The sequence below is a fragment of the Amblyraja radiata genome, chromosome 39 (genome assembly GCF_010909765.2).
Source record: "Amblyraja radiata isolate CabotCenter1 chromosome 39, sAmbRad1.1.pri, whole genome shotgun sequence".
Lineage (NCBI taxonomy): Eukaryota > Metazoa > Chordata > Chondrichthyes > Rajiformes > Rajidae > Amblyraja > Amblyraja radiata.
Window position 1 is genome coordinate 14,215,140 of NC_045994.1, and position 22,933 is coordinate 14,238,072.

Consider the following 22,933-nt stretch of genomic DNA (forward strand, 5'->3'; position numbering starts at 1 on the left):
TAAAACTGGGGTTGAGGGGGAAAGATAGATCAGCCATGATTGAATGGCAGACTTGATAGACTGAATAGCCTAATTTTAAGCCATAGAATTAGGCAATTCAGCCCATCAAGTCTACTCTGTCATTCAATCGTGGCTGATCTCTCTCTCTCAACCCCATTCCCTTGTCTTCTCTCCATTACCCCTGACACCCACACTAATCAATAATCTATCTATCTCTGCCTTTAAAAGATCCACTAACTTGGCCTCCACAGCCTTCTGTGGCAAAGAATTCCAAAGATTCACCACCCTCTGACTAAACAAATCCCTCCTCATCTCCTTCCTAAGGGAACGTCCTTTAATTCTGAGGCTCTGACCTCTGGTCCTAGACTCTGCCACTGGTGGAAACATCCTCTCCACATCCACACTACCCAGGCCTGCTCCTAGAACATACGAAAATGGCATAAGAATAAAGACATGACAAATGGTTTCAATCATTTTATTTGCATTAATCTTAAAATGAAAATTCAAATGTAATTTATGTTACATCATGTATGCACAAAAAATAAATGGAGGATCTCTAGAGGCAAGTAAAAGGTCGACAAAACATGGGGGGGGGGGGGGATGAAACACACCAGCTACAGTGTTGGCTTTCAACAGAATCTGAGTTTTGCATTTTGAGCTTTGCCACAATCTGAAAGAATTGTTTAAAAGATTTTAAATTCAGCATACATACAGAGTGACATATTGAAATATAAATGAAAGCATTTGTGCAACCCTCAATAAGTAGTTCCATATATACACCACAGTACTTGACACATCTTGCAGTTTCATACAAGGGCAACATTTTAAATCCAAACTCAAATTTGATCATTTCTTAAATAAAAGTCTGAATTTTATCTAAAATGTGCAAGTCATTTGGACTGGACAGTCAAAGCATTGCTCTCTGTATGCAAATGGTTGCCACATCTATTTTAACATTGTTTGCCAGCCCATTATTTTGGGTTGTGAATATTGATGCAATATAGAGCAAGCTTGTTCCCACATTGAAGCAGGCAGGAACAAGGCAAAGCTGCTGGTCTCTTGATACACAAACAATGTGTTGGAACTTGTGCAAAATGTGATTATGGCAAACCTGATCAAAGTAGGGATTATGAGACAACACGTCTTCCTCTCCTCTGGGGCGTCGGTTAACTAATCTTAAACCTGGGCATGTTTTTTTTTCCTCCATCAGCCATACGAACCATAGATGTGCGTTTCAATCAAATTATTTACCCTCAAGCAGCTAAAATATAAGTGCACACTTTGCTGAACAGAATAGAGATAAAAGGAACTGCAGATGCTGGAATCTTGAGAAGCGCACTAAGTGCTGGAGTAACGTCACAGGTCAGGCAGCAATTGCCAGGAGGGTAGACACAAAATGCTGGAGTAACTCAGCGGATCAGGCAGCAGCTCTGGATAGACGTTTTGGGTCGAGAGCTGGAACGTCACCTATTCCTTCTATCCAGAGATGCTGCCTGTCCCGGTGAGTTACTCCAGCACTTTGTGTCATCTTCGGTGTAAACCAGCACCTGCAGTTCCTTCCTACAGAAATTGCAAGGAGGGAATGGATAAGTGGCATTTTGGGTTAGGACCCTTCTTGAGCTAGAGCTTGTCCATCACCTGATGCTGCCGGAGCCATTTAGTTACTCCAGTGTTATCTGTCATAAATTAAGGTTCAGCATTCTCAAGTGCCAAACCACTGAACAAAATGTTTCTCAATGCAGAGTAGATTTTATTTAACATTAATAACATCACAATCATTTCTTGCGAGAAGGATCAAGGAGTTTTACATAATGATGTGGATTTGACAATACTACCCTGCACAGCGAGCTCCCAGCCTCATTTAGGTTAATTGATTTCAGAGAATCGAGCAAAATTAATTCTGGATATCTTACTTAAAAAAAATTTGAAATCTATCAAAAGCAAGCTCGAATTAAATTAACACAAACCAATTTAACACATGAAGACGGAGTATACATCGACTTCGGATGCAATTTTTATTCCCCTTCAAATAGAAAAAAAGGTTTTGAAGTTACCACTGAAATACAACCAAGGATCTTTCGTCTACTGAGTCACAAGTTGGTAATAAATTGGCAGAGCATGCTGTAATTCAATTTATTGTTACTTTAGTTTGTATACTGCAAGTGCAACCAACTCTGGTTAAAGATGTGCATAATGTCTCTACTAAGATCACCCTCCTCCCAGAAAACATAAGCAAGCCGTTAAAATTACAGTGTACCAAAATTCCAACATGACAATTATCAAATACTTTATCAAAAACATAAGTGGCATTTCAAATTCAAATGTAAAAAAAATCTGTATAATTTACACTAGCATATGTAAAAACGTACTGCTCCCTGAACTGAAAGACAGATTCGAAGATTTAAAAGTATTTTGTGGAAATCTCTTCAAAACTCACAGGGTTTAGTTTTAAGATTCTTGGTCATGGATGAGAAATGCAATCATTTTGGACTGCTAACATCTAAAAGTGAAGAATCAAACTTCATTTTGAACAAATAGGAGACTTCTCCTAACCGTCAGCAAGCCCATTTCCTAGTTATTTTCCAAACCAGAATCACGAAACCTCAATCACAAAATTCAGTCAACTCCTTGTGTCCATTTTACAGTTTCCCTCTGATGGTAAGTGAAGGGAGGCAAAAAAATAAAATAATTCAGAAGGGACATTGAAAAATGTAATCTCAACAAGCCTGCCAAGTTCTAATATGATGGTATATTCTCTCTTCCAGAGATTCTGATGCACTCTGTTTTCCAACACTCATGAGAAATTAAATACTTTAAAAACTGATCCTGTTCCCAGTTTCCAAAGTCAGCACTACAACTTTCTCCCTTATTTGCTCGCCTCCAGAAGTCAGTTCTAAATGTACCAGGAACACTCGCAAAGTCAGTCACCATTTGAAAGGTTTTCTAAGTTATTTCATTGGTAAGAACATCTTTGCCAACATCAATCTAGGTTCCTCAGGAGTCAACTCTGAACTCCTGTGCCAACCTTGCCTGTATTTCAGACAATCTAGACAATCGTTACAGCCCTCTACATTTGAGAACAATTGAAACTGGAGGTTTACTACCTTATGAAACTAACACAAGTGCAAATTTGACCTCTGGGCAAAGAATTACAATCCAGGGCCACCAATTCCTACGTGAAGGAAGTGTTTGGTAGGTGGATATATGAGAGTTGTCATGGGAGCTTCTTGACTTGAAGACATAAATGGGCTGAGATTGGAAAGGTATCTTACCTTGAAATTTGGAGTACCTGTCAACATTAAAAAAAAAACTAGACTTAAAAAAGTTCAAACTCATCCCAATACTTTCCCACCCCCCGTCACTATGCTCAACATTGTACCAAACTGAACATAATAAATGCACACTAACAGCAAACCAGCAATATTTGAACAAAGGAGTTCCACTTGGCTGTATTAACAAAACTGCCCTTCCTCCTCCAACGTTATATAGAATTAGTTAGGAGTCGCCTGCCGTGAATTATGAAGATCCCTAAATCTGACACTGGTCTTTTTCAGTAGTCACCAACCTTACTTAAAATAAAAAGGCCATTTAAGCTAATTATTGCTATATTTAAAAGAAAATCCCCCCTTGCCCCAAAACTATTTGCTATAATGCAACCACAAGTAAAAAGTTACAGCATGCCGCAAAGTTGCCTTTATTCACCTCAATGTGTAAAAACTTTAAAAACATTTTCAATAGTAAAGCATGACTGACCAAGTTTTGAAAAAAAGTAGTCTAGTTAAGGCAACTGGGCACAGTCCCCAAAGTGCATCTAATAACATTAGAAGTATAGGCAACACAGTGTTCACAACATACAACAGTACATGCTCTGTGTTATAATCCAAAACTGCGGATAGAAGACAGGCAACCCAAGCAGTGACCGGAAAACCACAATTGACAAATATATGTGCCGTTATAAATCAAAGCATTTTTAAAACATATCAGAGCGAAGGGTGGATTCATACAACCAGGCAGTATGAACTGTTCAATACTGTAACCAATGGGGATTTTTCCTGGCAGGGGATGGGGAGGAAGGTGAGAGGAAATAAACTAGTGGTATGTTGCCTCCTGCAGTGTGGTGTTGGATTCAAGAGTTTTAAGTTGCGACACTGTTCAAAAAAGTTAAGAGATTCTCCACTGGTTTGAAACCTATTACACGCAGAAAGTGATGTATTGATCAAAGTAATGACAAATGCAAGACGACCAAATCGCACGAAAAAGTGAGGGCTTTCCATGTACAAACACGCCTCAAATGGCCAAATCAAAACGCACACAACAACAAGAGAGGAGAATGCGCACCAACATAGAAGTACAAAATCGCTCACTGTCTTTTGAACCCAAACAGTACATTTAGAGACTGTGTTCATTTAACTAGTCTACAATTAACTTGCCTATTTGCAGCATGAGCAACATACAGTCATACTGCAAATCAACTCATTTAAAACATACATTCAAACTGCACAAGTTCCAGTTTGTGTCTAGCTCAAGGTCAAGAATCATTGGTTTTCCATCTTCCCTCAAATGAATACAAAACAAAACGGGAGGTAGGTGGAACACGGACAACGTAGGAACCCAGACTACAAATCCATCAGTCGAGAATCCAAATTAATCCAATTTACATGCAGCAATATTTTCCCCCAATAGCATTTTTTTAATTTGCTTCACGATCGGCTTTTGATAAATGCAGAGTCTGTGTGTGTGTACTCTTAGCTTCCAAGGACAGAGAATCAACACTGCAATGTCCTTTATGAAATAGATGGGATATCTGTACACCTTGGGCCTTTCAATTTGGTTGAAGGGCAAGGTCCTTAAAACACTGACATATGGCTAGAACCAACAACTCATGGACGTGCATTTTTTTTGAAGTTATTCACAAAAATATCGAAGAACTACTTAACAAGAGACAATGGATTTTTCCCACAGAGCATGCTCACAATGATCACACGTCATACTGTGTACGCGCAGGAAATGGGGGTCTTGAAGGTAGAAAAAAGAAGCACTAAGATCACGCTGATGTGGAAAATATGGAGACAAATCATCTGTCCTTTGATCCAAGTTTTTCAATTAGATCTTGAAGAGGAGCAAGTTCTTTCCTGTCAATCAGATTAAATTCCTGAAATTTGGAAGAAAAATTAAAGTTATTAAAAGAGCTAGTAGAATATAGAACATTACAGCAGAGGAACGAACGGGCTCTTTGGCTCAAAATGCCCCATGACGTCAAGTGAAACTAATGTCTGCCTGCACGTGATCCAGATCCTGCCATCTTTTTTGTATTGTATTGTATTCAATTTATTGTCATTATCTCATAAGAGACAACAAAATGGATTTTCCTTAGTCAAGTACCATAAAAATAAATAATAAATAAATAAAACATTTATTTTTTTTAAAGCACAAACAGAGAAAGTCCACGACACAACATAACTGTCTCCATGTACCTAGAGACAGTTGATACCTCTTAAATATTATTATCTAAAATGCCTCCAGCAATGCATTCCAGGCACCCACATTCTGTGCAAAAAAAATCACCCCGCACATCTCCCGTACACATTGCCCCTCTCACCTTAAAACTACATCCTCTACCTAGGAAACAGGTTGTGACTGTCTACCCTATCTATGCCTCTCATAACAGTGTATACTTCCATCAGGTCTCCCCTAAACCTTCTCTGCTCTGGTGAAAACGATCTACGTTTGCCCGACCTCATAGCTTAAACCCTCTACTGCTCCTGCACTTTTACCCCAAGGGTTGAATGTACAGAATAGGAGTCCTTGATATCTCAACTCATTAACTTTTGGCATAATTACCATATTAAGCTCTGAGAAAATCTTCATACCCCTATTAAAACAGAATTCCCCGTCATGGCTAAAGGCCTTTGGTTTCAAGCAGTAAGAATCAGGCCATCTTAAACAATTATTCCTTTCGAAAGAATGAACTGCAGTTGCTGGTTTTCAAAAAAAAAAAGGACAAAGCACTGGAGTAACTCAGCAGGTCAGGCAGCATCTCTGGAGAACATGGATAGGTGACATTTCGTGACTGAAAGGTCCCGACCCAAAACATCACCTATCCATGCTCTCCAGAGATGCTGCCTGACCCCGAGTTACTCCAGCACTTTGCGCCTACACTTATTCTTGTGTTGTTGATGTACTGTGTGTACCTTTATAAATGAAAATTATAGATTAATGTACAGTAAGTGAATCACGTTCCAGCAGCTCTAGTTGTGTTCTGCCAGGCACTGCAAATGATAGTCTTGATTTTGAGGGATGTGGTATTAATTAAAGCTATTTTAAGTGCCCACATAACACCAAGTTAATCTAATAGAAAAAAACATGACGCACATGTTAATTTAATATAAAACTACGATGCACTCCAAGAGGCAGTGATCTGTTATGGTGATTTAAGTTCAATGGCTTAACTATTTAATTATGCCTTTTCTTTGGCTCAGTATATTAAAAGTGTTATTATTCAAGCACTTTTCATAAATGTTCAAGATGGTGGCTGATCGTGTTGTACTGTTCAGGGTAGCCAGAAACAAACAAAATGACCAATTAAATTAACATCATTCACTTAATCAGAAGGAGGCATCTTGGGAACAGTTATACTCCCATTTATAAAGAAAAGAAAATGGAGAAACTTCTAGTTTCCAGAAGAAAAGTGCCTGCATTTCTTAAAATAAAAACCCAGATGCCCAAGTACAGGGCAATGAAATTTGGTCATGAATTGTCCTTTGATTCAATGTGAGAATCATAATGACATTATGCCACAATTACATCTGTGTGAAGGCGAATGAATAGATTTAAATGAATAAATAAATACATGGCACAACTTTTATCAAGATGCCTCGCCATGTAGTCTAGAGTGCAGGGAGAATATTTTACCTGAACAAAAAATATGAAATGCTTGAAGGAAGTGTTGAGGTGGGCCTCTTCCTGTAACTGCATCACAGAGTCAAAATGCTGGTGGTAGATGTGAGCGTAGACCCTAAACAGCCGCTTCAGAATGGTCTTGGCCACAGACATGAAGTTTTTTGGAAAGGGTACCCCTGCAATGAATAAACATGGTGAATCAAAAAGTTTATAGCTTTCAAACTCAAATTTAAAAAATCTTAAAAAGGACAAATTCAACTTCAGGTGTCATCAGAACTTGTCCAAATTTTAACAGCCAAAGTCTAGAGTAAAATCTTGTAGGTAATAAAAGTTAAGGCTGAAGATTCTTAGGTCAGCCAGCATTGATGGAGGCAGAGACTATTCTTAGTTTGTTTTTCTTGCTCGTGCCCCAAGATGTGTAATCACCTCACTAATCCGCAAGGATGAACTTTCAGACTTTAGAGATACAGCGTGGAAACAGGGCCTCCGTCCCACTGAGTGCATGCCGACCAGCGATCACCCCGTACACTAGCACTATCCTACACAACAGTTTACAATTTTTACCAAAGCTAATGAACCTACAAACATGTACGCCTTTGGAGTGTGAGAGGAAACCAGAGGGCCCGGATAAACCACCGCGTCACAGAGCGAGCGTGCACACTCTGCACAGACAGCACCCGCAGTCAGGATCGAACCTGGGTCCCTGGCGCTACCCCCGTGTCACCCTAATCCGCTCGGGATTATTTGCTTTACATTCGGCCAGGCCTCGCATGGCAGACATGCAGCCCATGGTGGAACAGAACAAGTCCTACCCACAAAGTAACCAAGAAAAACTTGGCAGGTGGCAAAGCCCTGCTCCCAACTTAGTATTGAGAGGAAAAAAAGGACTCAACATTGTCCTTCAAAATGATCACGATCATTTTTCTTCCTCTGAGCTGCAAATTCTCTGTTTAAATGTTTGCGACCCTACACTCGGTATTCACAGGCACAGGATTCATGAACAAGGCGTGTGAGCACACTTATCAAGGATCTGCACCTCACATTCTAACGGCGATAAAAAATTATTTAATCTCTCATTCCCACCATTCTACGGTGAGACCGAGGGGGGAAATAATTTGCTCTAAATTACTTTAAAAAGAAAAAAAATGGAATGCTGGTAACCAGAGTATGTCAATGCTGGATTAATTAAAATGGCCCAATTGTATCAGGTCAGGAAGGATGCAATGTAACTAATCACAAGGTTCCTGCAGCTCATGTTCAGCTTTGTTGGAACCCAAGACAGGGGTATCAAAGTGGGAGTTCTCTCCCCATCCTCTTTCTGACAATTCCAAATAGTTACTCTACTTCTCCCATTACCCCCCTCCCCCCCACCCACATTTCGTGATTCATGCCAATTATTTTTACCACCTTCAGTCTTTCATCCCTTACCTTTACTCCCTTCTTCCCTCCACTTTCTCCGCATCTTAATATTCACTTTAGCGCTAACAATTCCCAGCTCAGCAACACAATCCGTTGACTTTCTCGCCACAGACTTCATGACTCAGCTAAGCATTTAGAGCATTTTACATCCATGTTCATAAGTCATTGGAGCAGAATTAAGCCATTCGCCCCAGTCTACGCAACCATTCAATCATGGCTGATCTATCTTTCCCTCTCAACCCCATTCTCCTGCCTTCTCCCCATAACCTTTGACACGCTTACTAATCAAGAACCAGTCAATTTCCGCTTTAAAAATACCCACTGACTTGGCCTCCACAGCCGTCTGTGGCATTGAGTTCCACGGATTCACCATCCTCTGGCTAAAGAAATTCCTCCTCATCTCCTTGCTAAAAGGTACATTTGTTCTCGCTCTCGCAGATTGCAATTTCATTTTCAACGAAGAGCTTTCATTTCCAAAACAGTTGAGAGAAAATGGCTTACCAATCTTGGAAGGGAAGAGAGTCTCATCGTCGAGCTGGTCCTGTACCCATGTCATAAGGTAGTCAATGTACTTTGGAGCAGAACATTTGATTGGCTTTTTAATGTTTGTGCCATCAGCCCAGTGGTATTCATACCTTGGTGGTAGAGATAGCAAGAAAGAAATCAATGCATGAATACTGAATTACAATATCTATTTTACTAACTTTTAGGATACTACATTTGAGATCATTAGTTGGACGGTACTGCATGTCCATTTATTATTTTGGTCATATTTTCTTAAAACATGGAATAAAGTCCATCAATTCCAATGTGGGAGTCAAAACAATGCGATCAATCTTATTCCCCACTCATGCAACCTATTTCCTCTTGCACACCATTAACTTCACACCAATTCTTCTACCATCCAATCTACAGGGGGGGGGGGGGGGATAAGTTAGAGTAACCAATTAACTTTCCTACCCCGACCGACCAGCATGACTTTGGTAACCCAGACATTCACTGGGGTGATCCACTCGGAGGTCAAGGACCAAACCCAGATGACCAAAACCATGATGCCGTCAATATCAATATCAGTTTTATCCGTCACTTGCACATAATCTTCCCGAGTATCTTCCGTCAGCGTTGCGAGCCACTAAGGGACGTCCCCGAGCTCCGACGTACCCGCTACGGTAATTCCACCGTGAGTTTGATTTTTTTTTTAAAACTCGGGAGAGCACTTGAATGAACTCGTACAGTGGGACAGGGCCAGTAGTCTCATTTCTTCAGCATTACGCCTGCTGACCCAAAACTCCATCGCTATTTTCTCAAGGAATCCCACCCACTTACCTCAATGCCCTCTCGTCCCATTGTTATAAAATGAGATTTGCACCCAACAAATAAAGATTACTTTTGTCTGAAATGGCTACTGTAAATATGACATCTACAATTGGAGGCATGGGTTCGCATCCCACTTCTGACACCATGTAAATATGACATCTACACAACACGTAACTTAAGATCATCTTTAATCCACATACAGACTTAACGGCATGTTAGTAGTCACTGACTCCTGTCTGCTACCGAACTGCGTAGCATAGGAAGTAGTTGTTAATATAAATGATACAGTAAGGCGGGGTTAGTGATGCTAACCTATATATGATTGGTTACATGCATAAACCAATCTACAGCTCAAACTCAACAGCTCAAACTCAAAGACAGAATTCCTCCTCATAGGCTCCAAAGCCACACTCAGCAAAATCAATAACCCCACTCTCACCATCGACGGCACCACTGTCTCCCCATCTCCCCAGGCCCGCAACCTTGGCGTGATCTTTGATTCCACCCTCTCGCTTGAGCCTCACATCCGCCATGTCATTAAAACCTCCTTCTTTCATCTCCGCAACATCGCCAAACTCAGACCCTCTCTCACACCGCCTGCTGCTGAAAGACTCATCCATGCCATCATCTCCTCCCGACTGGACTATTGCAACTCACTTCTCCTTGGCATCAGCTCCACCTACATCAACCGACTCCAACTGGTCCAGAACGCAGCCGCCCGACTCATCACCCACACCAAATCCTGGCATCACATCACTCCAGTCCTCAAAAAACTTCACTGGCTTCCAATCTCCCACCGGATCACCTACAAAATCCTGGTCCTCACCTACAAAGCCCTCCACCATCTGGCCCCCCCATATCTCACTGACCTCCTCTTCCCCTACCAACCCTCACGGTCCCTCAGATCCACATCAGCCGGTCTCCTCTCCATCCACAAGTCCAACCTCCGCAGTTTTGGGGACAGAGCCTTCTCCAGGGCAGCTCCCAGGCTCTGGAACTCCCTCCCCCAACTGATCCGCAATTCCGTGTCCCTCACCATCTTCCAGTCCCGCCTCAAGACCCATCTCTTCACCTCTGCCTATCCTTAGCCCCACGTCCTCGTCCCTTTTCATCTGTGCATTAATTGCCTCATACTGTGTTTTGTATTGAATTCTGTCTTTACTTTGTGTACTAGTCATGTCTCTACTATTTATTTCATTCCCCTTACATGTTTTTCCTCTACATGCTCAATTTTTGTAAGGTGTCCTTGAGACTCTTGAAAGGCGCCCATAAATAAAATGTATTATTATTATTATTACAGCTACCTTTTATCTGGATGGCGGAACACCCTAGTTCCCAGCCACCCAGCTACAGGAAACAGACTCTCTGCACACTGTCAAAATCTAAAAATACTGCAGGCATAAAAGGGAGCCTCTATGAAATTGCCTAATGGTTTGTGTTCCCTTGAGTTTAGAACAACCCTACTCTAACTTTCATTGCAGGACAATCCCTCGTACCTCAGTCACCAATCTGGTGAATTTGTATTACACCGACTCATGACCAAACCCACACCACAAAGTCGTTGTCAGCCTTGCTATTTAGAGGCTTCACACAAGTCTTACCCAACAATGGAGAGCACATCTTTCTCACCTTGGTCCTGCTGACATAACTGGGCAGCTTTGCTCTGTACAAAACTCTGTTATTGTTCCATATAACATGTTGATTTGGTTGAAGAAGTCCACAGCTGAAAAGAAATAACAGCCACATTGCCACTGTTACCTCCATGCCATTCAGTAAGCAAATCCTCAAGCGACTGTTCCCATTTTAAATCAGTTACGAGAACACTTATGTTATTGTTGAACTTTAAACAAAATGAATATGGGTCTCTAAAAACTAGAAATAATCTCATGTTTGGCACACTAACAATTTTATTCCAAGACATTTCACTTTCATTCTTCAAAAATGTTTCATATTTTCTTTGATGGTGAAAGCTGAGGGATAGGGAAACAGATGAAAGGACATTAACCACATTTCTGCAGCTCCTTTGATACAAGACCAAAGCGAAAAATGATTTTCAATTTTACTTTTCATGAAGGGAACTAGAAAAAGGAAATCAAGATTGTTATAACCACAATTCCATTTGGGTTCAAGACGACGTCGAAATACAAATGGCACAAACATGTAACTTGACAGTAAATAGTCCAAAGCCATCAATAAGGCTGCGATCAAAGACAATGGTGGAGTGGCCATTTGGCCTGTTTTGCACGTCATTGAGGATGGCATGCGCCTTTAAATTTTAGACTGTCCGTTATATTGTGGGTGGGATTTATGACGTGATTTTGTGCGTGTTTGGAGCTTAGATGCTTGCGCAGAAGTTTAGTTTTTAGGTACAGAAAAAAGCTGGAGAAACTCAGCGGGTGCAGCAGCATCTATGAAGCGAAGGAAATAGGCAACGTTTCGGGCCGAAACCCTTCTTTAGTTTTTAGATTAGTTTAGAGAGACTATGGAGAAGTTTAACCCTTCGACCATGCGGGGTCCATGCCAGATCTTGCCAGGGTCATGTATCATGCGTATCGAAGTTATCCCCCTTATCCCTGCTCATCCAAATAGCGACTAGGGAGTTAATTTCCCGAAAGATATGAAAATCTGCCGCTACAAATGGACCAAGTGTTGTTGCTAAATGGGATTACAATATATGGTTAGTATGGACCAGATGGGTAGAATGGTCTTTTTCCTTGCTCTATAAAAATGAACGCACGCTCAATTTAAATAGCATCTTGACCACAACATTTGCCATAAAGCAGTCATAGGACAGCAGGAAAATGTCGTCACAAAGTGTTGGCGTAACTCAGCAGGTCAAGCAGCACCTTTGCAGAACATGGATAGGTGACAGTTTGGGTCAGGACCCTTCTTTAGAATTGTCCTTGTTTCTACAGGAAAACTTGGTCAATCAGGGAGGGGTTAAGAAACATGTTATGGAAGGGGCAGAATATTCCCGAATTTTGCACCCTGGCGGCTGAAAAGATAATCAGCAGTGGCACAACTTCACAGAAGTAGAGAGAGAAAACCACAAGTGCAAATTGGCCAAACTTACTATTGACAGCAATCCATTCATTAAGATCCTCGCCTTCTGGTAACATAACAGCCTGACGGAGATTACCACTGCCCAAGGTTGCTTCGGCATGCTTTAGCAACTCGTATTGGTGAGAACCTTCTGGAATGTTCTTTTTTGGTTTGAAAGTTCTATTACTCCGATTCCCACTGGAATGCAATTAAAGCAAGTTATTTATATTTCAGCACTGCAATTGTACATGTATGACAGTTGCCTAACGGCAAGCAGGGGAAAGGAAAGAGGAAAGACTTGGAAACAGCCAAAAATCACACTGGAGTCTGATGTAATCGCAACTATTTTCAGGGTGTAGTCGGCAGCTCCAGAAATTCAACCAAGCACCTCCATTCACACACAAACCTTTCAGTCTCAAGTCACACATGAATGACGTTAGCAGGAAATTAGGCCACATTGCTCTAAAGGGCTGCAAACACTGAACATGTTCATAGCATGGATAATGCAGCAACAGCTTCATTTGACAGACGACTGCCCCAGACTACGTCCCAGTCCAACATTTTGAACCGGACTGTGTTAATTTATTAGAATATAATTTCCCCACTAAACTGGATGATGCCTGGGCCCCATGGCGATGGGGAGAAGGCAGGAGGAGGGAGAGATAGATCAGCCATGATTGAATGGCGGAGTAGACTTGGTGGGCCGAATGGCCTAATTCTACTCCTATCCAATTTTGACCTTATGACTCCATCTCAATCTCCAGACCAGAGGGAAAAAGATCATTTAAAATCTCATTTTGCAAGAAGAAATTTCCATGTTCCTGAAGTTTAAATGACTGGCCCCATATCTTGTAGTTATGGCCTCTTGATCAAGACTCGCTCACAACCATATCTTGTAGTTATGGCCTCTTGATCAAGACTCGCTCACAACTGAGATCTCGACATCTACACTGTCAAGTCTCCTTAGGGTTTTAACTTTGAATAAGGCTACCCTCATTCTTCAAGACTCCATGGCATACAGGTCAAACTGTTTAGTTTCTTAGGACGGACCTCTCATCCCAAGAATTAGTCTGGTAAATCTATAAAGGGGGATAAATGGGCGTTTAATTTATGGACCAGCCTTATTAACACTGCCCAGTCCATCACGGGTCCTGACCTCCTCACCATCAAAGGGATCTATTGGAAGAGCAGCCAGCATCATCAGAGACCCACACCACCCTGGCCACACTCTCATTTCACTCCAGCCACTGGGTAGAAGGTAGAGTAGCCTGAAAACTAACATCCAAGTTGAGGAGCAGCTTCTTCCCAACAACCATCAAGCTGCTGAACACTACAAACTCCAATCTGCCTTGATCGCACTAGTGACTTGAGCATTGTTTTTTTGTCTTTGCACTATATTGTTTGTTTGTTTTGTTACACTGAACATTTAGTTGTGTAGAAAGGGACTGCAGATGCTGGTATATATTGAAGATAGGCACAAAGTGCTGGAGTAACTCCGCCTGCCAGGCAGCATCTCTGGAGGAAAATAATGGGTAATGGTATGAAGAAAGGTGAAGACCAGAAATGTCACCCACCCTTTTTCACCACAGAGGCTGAGTTAGTCCAGCACTTTGAATTTATTTTAAACGTCGTTGTTTATTATGGCATCTACTGAATACTATGTGCACATATCTGGTATATTGCTGCAAGTAAGAATTGTTTTCTATTTTGGGACATGTGACAATAAAACACTTGACTCTTGCACAAGACCCTGACAATAGCCTGTTGGACACCACATGGTCTCAGTCTCCTGACACCAGTACACATGATCTTCAGAAACCACAACTCTCCCAGGTCCTAATCTCTAAACTTAGCTCTCTTTCCCCAGTCCCGATACCCATGCCCTGGTCTTGCCATATTTCCCCTTCAAACACATCACACAGAATGGGAGGTAGACAAAAGTGCTGGAGAAACTCAGCGAGTGCAGCAGCATCTATGGAGCAAAGGAAATAGGCAACGTTTCGGCCCGAAACTTTGCCCATTTCCTTCGCTCCATAGATGCTGCTGCACCCGCTGAGTTTCTCCAGCACTTTTGTCTACCTTCGATTTTCCAGCATCTGCAGTTCCTTCTTAAAAGAGTCTGAAGAAGGGTTTTGGCCCGAAACGTTGCCCAGTTGCTTCACTCCATAGATGCTGCGGCACCCGCTGAGTTTCTCCAGCACTTTTGTCTACTTTCGATTTTCCAGCATCTGCAGTTCCTTCTTTATCACAGAATGGGAGGGGAGGTTTGCAATGGGTGATCAATACATTTGGATGCACTGCAACAGAAGTCTGCTACTATCAAAGCAGTCCATGGCACACCAGTCCTGGGTCATTGGAGCTCTTCTATCTGCACTGGACAACACTAGCCTACAATCTTACAATCAACTTTTAGAATCATAGAAAATAGGTGCAGAAGTAGGCCATTCGGCCCTTCGAGCCTGCACCGCCATTCGATATGATCATCCAACTCAGTATCCCATCCCTGCCTTCTCTCCATACCCCCTGATCCCTTTAGCCACAAGGGCCACATCTAACTCCCTCTTAAATATAGCCAATGAACTGGGCTCAACTACCTTCTGTGGCAGAGAATTCCAGATTCACCACTCTCTGTGTAAAAAATGATTTTCTCATTTCGGTCCTAAAAGACTTCCCTCTTATCCTTAAACTGTGACCCCTAGTTCTGGACTTCCCCAACATCGGGAACAATCTTCCTGCATCTAGCCTGTCCAACCCCTTAAGAATTGTATCCTGGAACAACCCGACTGTTCAACATTATTTAGGTTTTTCAGTAGTGTAATCTAAAAATAAGTTTATAAACTAATACAGAAATAATTTAACAATAACTCTTAATATTTCTTCACACTGCATTTGCAATATTTATTATGTCACTGAAGGCCATTCAGCCCATTGGATCTATACCAGTTCCCAGCAGAGCAATGCCATCAGTCCCATTCGACCCCTTCTCCATAGCCTTGCAAATTATTCTCTCTCATATATTCATGAACTGCCCTTCACCATTACACACAATGATGACCAATTTACAGTAACAACTTAACCTCCCAGCACATCTATGAATAAGGGCCAGAAGTTGTGGTGGAGGGAACCCACATGATCACAGAGAGGACGTGCAGACTCCATACAATCAACATCAGAGATCTGGATCAAACTCCTTGGCCATTGCAATTGAGAAGCAACAACACTAATTGCTGCAGCACTTTTCACCCCAACTTTAATTGTAAGATGAATTACAGCCAAAGTGTCAAAAACTAAAGATAAGACAAGCAACAATGACATGCCCACCATGTGGCAGAAATTGTACAAGCTTTAAGTTGAATATCATTCCAGAAATAGGGGTGTTACATTAATTCACTTGGTGGTCATTTCACAGCTGGCTTGTTGAAGGTCAAGTTTTAACACAATGCAAACTTGTAAAACCACCAGACGCACGCTTGAAGAAACCCGAATCAAAAGATTTGCAATGATACAAGCCACAACTCATACATCGCAGGGTGACGCCTGTTTGGTCGTGAGTAGTGGCCCAAAGAGTCGTACCTTTTTCTGGTCGCCACTGGATTTTCAGCATGTTGAGAATTTTCGGCAACCTGCTGCGGCTATGATGGGTGCCGGCAAAAACACGTAAGTGGGACAAGCCCTTAAGTGTTTAATGGGCACATGATGGAGAATTGAAGGGTGCAGGAATCAGACATTGCAGTCATACTAGCAAACTGACAGGAGGTGTTTCAATCACAAAAGGTCAGGCAGAATGCACTTTAATCAGCTGTATAGCATAGAACATGAAAGTAGGGCAGTCGAATCACCGTTTTACCCGGAATGGAAATTTGGGGTCTAGGACTTTAGAAAGGGAAGTGGTGAAAGGATAGATTGCCAGAAAGAGAAGGCTTTGGTTGAACTGTGGATTAGATAGACGAGAAATAATCACCCTCCAATAATGAACGAAGCAGAGCAATGAGAAAAGGCATATGTGAAGCACAATGCTACAAGTGAATACGCTGCAGAGCATAGTGGGGGGGGGGGGGGAGGAAAAGACGAAAACAGTGGTGGAGGAAGTCCGTGGGTCAGGCAGCATCTGTGGAAGGAACGGACAGGAGATATTTCAGGTCTTCTTCAGACTGCATGTAATGGGGGGAAGATAGCTACAAAGGCAAGGCGGGGGTAGGACAAAGCCTGGCAAGCAAAAGGTGGGTGGAATAAGTGACAAAGAAGCTAAAAGATGAGACGAGGAATGGGATGTAAAGCCAGAGGATGGTTATGTAGGTGTAAGGGGTCAGGGGGTGAAAGCGAAATGGACCCAGGAATAGGATATGCGTGCATGAAGGAAAGGAAAACAAGCACAGAATGCTGGAGAAACTCAGCGGGTTGGGCAGCATCTCCGGTGATGTTTTGGGTGGAGACCACGCTTCAGACTGACCCCAACCCAAAAGTCACCTATCCATGTTCTCCAAAGATGTTGCCTGATCTGTTGAGTTTTTGTATCTTTCCCTGGTAAACTGGTATCTGCAGTTCCTTGTTTCTACAACCAGAAGGGTGGAATAGAATTTCACAGAAAACCCACAGGGACAAAACACACTAAAAAAAACTTGTAGTCACATGGGTGACAACAGGAAACGGCATAAACTATAGTTAGATATCCACACAGACTACACAAGAACAGGACTAGGTTGGACTTACACAATTTAGAGCAAAACTCTATGAGTACGAAATGAACTGAGGTGACAAAGTTGTTCGGCACGTATGCAAGTTCAGGCAGGCAGCAGTGGAATGGGGCCCTTCAAACCTTTATGTTCAAGAGAAAAAGAAACTACAGCAGGTTCCTGTCCCGATTACCCAATAGCCTCTGCTGCCAAAACGCACGCACTTTATATTGAGAAATGTAGAAAAAACAAATCTCATTCCAATCCAAAGTAAAACAGAATATTAGTTACTACTGAAGCTGAGGTGAAGAATAGGCTCTTTGAACAGGATAAATAAACTATGCTCATCATAAGAAAAGTCTCGATATTTCATCTGCAGATTAAAATACTTGGGCCAAGTTATAAAGAAGTACAAATTAAAATATTACTTTCAAAGCAACAAGTTAGAATTATTAGACATTGAGGAAACATTGAAACAACAGCGACATCAATGATAGACAGAAAATGCTGGAGTAACTCAGCGAGACAGGCAGCATCTCTGGAGAGAAGGAATTGGCAATGTTTTGGGTCGAGACCCTTCTTCAGACTGATGCCAGGGGAGGGTGCGCGACAAAGATAGAATGTAGACCGAGATAGTAAGACTAGTGGGAGAACTTGGAAGGGGAAGGGGATGGAGAGAGAAAGCAAGGGCTATCTAAAGTTAGCAAAGTCTACCCAAGCGAAATATGAGATGCTGGTCCTCCAATTTGCGCTGGGCCTCACTCTGACAATGGAGGAGGCCCAGGACAGAAATGTCAGATCAGGTAGGTTAAGACAGACTGAGCAGAGGTATTCAGCAAAATGATCGCCAAGCCTGTGCTTGGTCTCGCCCATGTACAGGAGTTGACACTTGGAACAGCGGATACAGTAGATGAGGTTGGAGGAGGTGCAAGTGAACCTCTGCCTCACCTGGATAGACTGTTTGTGTCCTTGGATGGAGTCGAGGGGGGAGGTAAAGGGGCAGTTGTTGCATCTCCTGCGGTTGCAGGGGAAGTACCCAGGGAGGGGGTGGTTTGGGTGGGAAGGGACGAGTTGACCAGGGAGTTTCAGAGGGAACGGTCTCTGCGGAAAGCAGAAAAGGGTGGGGATGTGAAGATGTGGCCAGTGGTGGGATCCCGTTGGAGGTGATGAAAATGTTGAAGGATTATATGTTCAAGAAGGAACTGCAGATGCTGGAAAATCGAAGGTAGATAAAAGTGCTGGAGTTACTCAGCGGGTGAGGCAGCATCTATGGAGCGAAGGAAATAGGCAACGTTTCTGAGACCGAGTGTGAAGAAGGGTCTCGACCCGAAACATCTGAGTCACTCCAACATTGTGTCTCGATCTTCAGTGTCAACCAGCATCTGCAGTTCCTTCCGACACAATTCCATTATCAGATCATTAACATATAATGCAAAAAATAACAGACCAACACAAGACTGCTGCTGAACGCCAGCAGTCACCGTACGGCGACCAGAAAGGGCCCTTATATACCCACTCTTAGCCTTCTGCCTGTCAACTAATTTTCTATACATGCCTCTGATACCGTGGCCTCCTATCTTGTTTAGCACCCTCACATGCGTCACCTTATCATAGGCCTTCTGCTTCTGTTACTCAAGTGCTTGACAAAGTCATGAAAGTCTACCTAGCATGGACAATAAAAACCATTGATCGCAGAATATACCAACATAATAATCTAATAACTAACTATCAGCCACATCTGCAGCATCATAAATCCTGCAGGAAGTGACTCAACTTTCAATTCCCCAAAGTGTCTTCAAAATATACAAAGAGCAGTTAAGGAAACTGATGGAATACTGGCCTGGGTGAAATTCAACTCCAATGACACCCACAAAGGTCAACACAATCCAAGGCAAAGTAGTTTGCTTGACCTGCACCTCACGCACCAACCCAAACATGCATCCTCTGCAACCAGCAAACGACAGTACACCTACACAAAGAGCTGCAGTTTCTCAATCATGCTTCCTCCCAAGCCCACAAGATCCAGCACCAAGGACAAGGTAGGCAGGTGCTTGGGAACACCTATGGCAGGATGGCGCAGCAGTTGAGGTGCTGCCTTACAGTGTTAGAGACCCCGGTTAGATCCTATCTACAGGCGCTGTCTGTACAGAATTTGTACGGTCTCCCTGTGACCGCGTGGGTTTTCCCTTGGTGCTCCGGTTTCCTCTCACAATCGGAGATATGCAGGTTTGTTGGTTAATAGCCTTCTGTAAATTGATCCTAGTGTGTAGGATTGAACTATTGCAAGGGCGATTCCTGGTCAGCTCAAACTCGGTGGACCATGTTGGATCTCTAAATTTAACTAAATTACTGCCAAGCCAAACACCACTTTCCACCTTATGTTTTCTCATTATCACCAAGTCTAAATCCCTGACTCTCCAGCCTATTTCACTATGGGAGTACTTCACCAGAAGGACTGCAGTGATTTTACAATGCAACACCACCACCTTGTTAATGGCAATGAAGCCTGTGACACCTAGATGGTATCAATGAATGAAAATATTTAACCTCTATTCCAATGCTGAAAGTCAAGTACTAATTACTGAAGATACACACAAAATGCTGGAGTAACTCAGCAGGCCAGGCAGCATTTCTGGCGAGAAGGAAAGGGTCGATACCGTTCTTCGGATCAGAGATGCTGCCTATCCTGCTTAGTTACTCCAGCATTTTGTGTCTGTCTTCTGTGTATAATCAGCATCTCCAGTTCCTTCCTACTAAATACATCTCCAGTGAGAAAACAAAGCCTGACTATTCAAAATCAAACGTTTCATAATCAGTTTGCAAAATCTTCACATGGAAGAAGACTAGCAACACAAGTTGGTCAGGTGAATCTAGGAACTGGTTGCTTTACCAATGACATGCACTGAAGTAATTTACTGCATCGGTTACCCTTTCATTCCAGAAAAAATATATTGGCAGTGAGGATAGGACATAAAGAGGAGAAAGTGATCTGATAAATGAGCGGAGAATGTGGCAAGGTCACGGGTACTATCCTGCAGAATCAGATTCAGAAGCCGTACAGCTCAGCTAAATCAGACTGACCGTGGGCCTAGGTGCAGCCCTGGACGAAATGTCATCCAAAGTCTCAAAAGTAGAATAAATGAAAATTAAGATTTCAACTGCTGCGAAGGCGGATGATGGCTGCCACGAGGAGGGGATCTCCATTCAAAACTGTAGCTGCAGAATACACACCTGCTTCCCCCACGCACATTCAGACAAACATCTATCACAAAAAAGCAAACTACTGGTAAATTTAGAGACTTCACCTGAACTAAGTTGGAACAGTCTGCAACCATAAAACCACACAAGCAAGCTTTTAGAGGCACAATCTTTAAAATGGCCATCTCGTTTCCATTAAAGCATGTCTTGCCACCAGTTATTTAAGCAATTATTATTGGCAAGCAGTCGCCATGATAAACAGTGAGATCGAGAAGGAAATCGAGAAGGTAATTCAGAGTATGTCATTCGAGACAAACATCACAAGTTATAATTTTCCCGCAAAAGTAATATGTATTAACCAAAACCATGGCATTCCTATAATGTTTCAAATAAACTGATCAAGATTCGGACACAATATGATCTCAAAATTGTTATTGCAACACACAAGTACACTTGCTATGATATAAAATTCTAAATAATGCATGGAGCAATCGGTCATTCCATACCATCAAAAGCTTAATGTTGTTATTTTCAACAATTGCAAACACCATAACGAAGGAAAATGGGTAACAGGCAAAGGTCATTGTAAAGTAGTCAAGATTTGTAAACGTCAGGAAGCAAACACAGCAGAAAATAATGAAGGAAGATAATTGAAACCTACAGTTTTCCTTCCTGGTGGAGGCAGAGAGAAAATGAAGGAGAGAGGTAAATTATTTTGAAGTCTATTCATTCAACATGAAACACACATGGGTAGTTGCAGCTGGCAAACATACTATTGCTGGGGATGTGGGATTCGGGGGTGGGTGAGGGTGGGGAAAGACTCTTGCAAACATATGACCAAAAATACAGACAACAACCAAGGAACCCACATGGAGTAATCAAACACGATGCTTCACGAGTAGAGCTCACATCTTCCCCAAAAATTGAGAAAAATTGAGATTGCAAACCACGTTCTGGGTTGTGGGTACAACAATCGATCAGAACAGATCGAACATCACAGAATCGGTTTATTGCCAAATGAAGGTCGTGGTTAAAATAATTGAATTGAATCCTTTATTTTTTGAATAAACCATAATACTCCAGCACCTGGTGTTTTTTTTTAAATTTAAATAAACAATACTTGTTCCATGAAAGAAATTGGGATCAAAGATAAAGATAACTCGAGGTTTAAAGAATCGGTTTATTGCCAAATGAAGGTCGTGGTTAAAATAAACCATAATACTCCAGCACTTGGTGTGTTTTTTTAATTTAAATGAACAATACTTGTTCCATGAAAGAAATTGGGATCAAAGATAAAGATAACTCGAGGTTTAAAGAATCGGTTTATTGCCAAATGAAGGTAGTGATTAAAATAAACCATAATACTCCAGCACTTGGTGTTTTTTTTAAAATTTAAATAAACAATACTTGTTCTATGAAAGAAATTGGGATCAAAGGTAACTCGAGGTTTAAAAAATAAATAAATAGGGAAGTCTGCCCCAATTGTGGGATTATTCTTTTTGCTGATAAAACAGTATTTTCAATCAATCAATCAATCCAACAGAAGATTGGTGCGGTGAATTGTCGTGTGGCGCTCTGCTCTAGGAGAAGAAGGTGCAGCTTCAGTACAGACAGCAACGAAAAATAAAACAAGAGGTGAGGTGGAGAGAAGGAGCAGGCCCAGAGTCAGCACAGTTCAGCAGTGAAACAGGAAGAATGGAGGAGAGAGAGACACACACACACACATACTTACAATAGGAAGCTCATTTTCTGCTAGTTTGTTCCACTCGAAATCGGCAGGAAAAGTCTGGGGTTATTTTTTAAAGGTGTTAAGTAGCGTAGACATTACAATCCGATCCACTTTAGGGAGACGGGAGGCGCCTTCAGGCGGCGGCGGCGGCGGCAGCGACGACTCCGAGTCTCTCCCGTCACAACTTGACCAACTCTCTCCGCCTCAGGCCGCCAAACCTCGCGAGACTCCACCTCCCCCACCCCCCACCGGGGGGGGAGGGACCGCGACTATGCAAATCCACTATGCAAATCACCCCCACTGATCGACACCCATCCGCGCCAATCGGAGCCCCCCCATTCACGGCCCGGGGCTCAAGATCCACCAATGGGAAGAGGGCGGGGGCGGGGACTGGCGGCCTCGAGGAAACAAGCTACACTTTAGTTAAATTATTTAATTCCCAGTGGGTTCGTTTTTTTTACTCTGTAAACGTGAGGCAAAAAAAACACAAAAAATGAGCGTCTTTATTTTTTTTTTAAAATTAAAAAATATATATATAGGTTTTGATTGCCATGTTGGCGAACTAATAGGGAGCTTGAACGCTTCAACCTATCAGCGGTGGGGAGAGGCGGGCTTTAATGGGAATGTTTCAGAGAATAGTAATATTTTATATAGA

General features: G+C 42.2%; 1 protein-coding gene across 1 annotated transcript; it reads right to left on the reverse strand.

Annotated features, from left to right (window-relative positions):
• Positions 1-461: 461 nt before the first annotated feature.
• Positions 462-22,493, reverse strand: LOC116967436 (MOB kinase activator 1A). Its single transcript, XM_033013993.1, has 6 exons — positions 22,282-22,493; positions 12,710-12,876; positions 11,266-11,359; positions 8,821-8,954; positions 6,913-7,076; positions 462-5,152 (listed from the first exon to the last, which is right to left on the reverse strand). Exons 1-6 carry the CDS (start codon positions 22,293-22,295, stop codon positions 5,075-5,077), a joined length of 651 nt encoding a protein of 216 aa, XP_032869884.1. The 5' UTR covers positions 22,296-22,493; the 3' UTR covers positions 462-5,074.
• Positions 22,494-22,933: the final 440 nt, after the last annotated feature.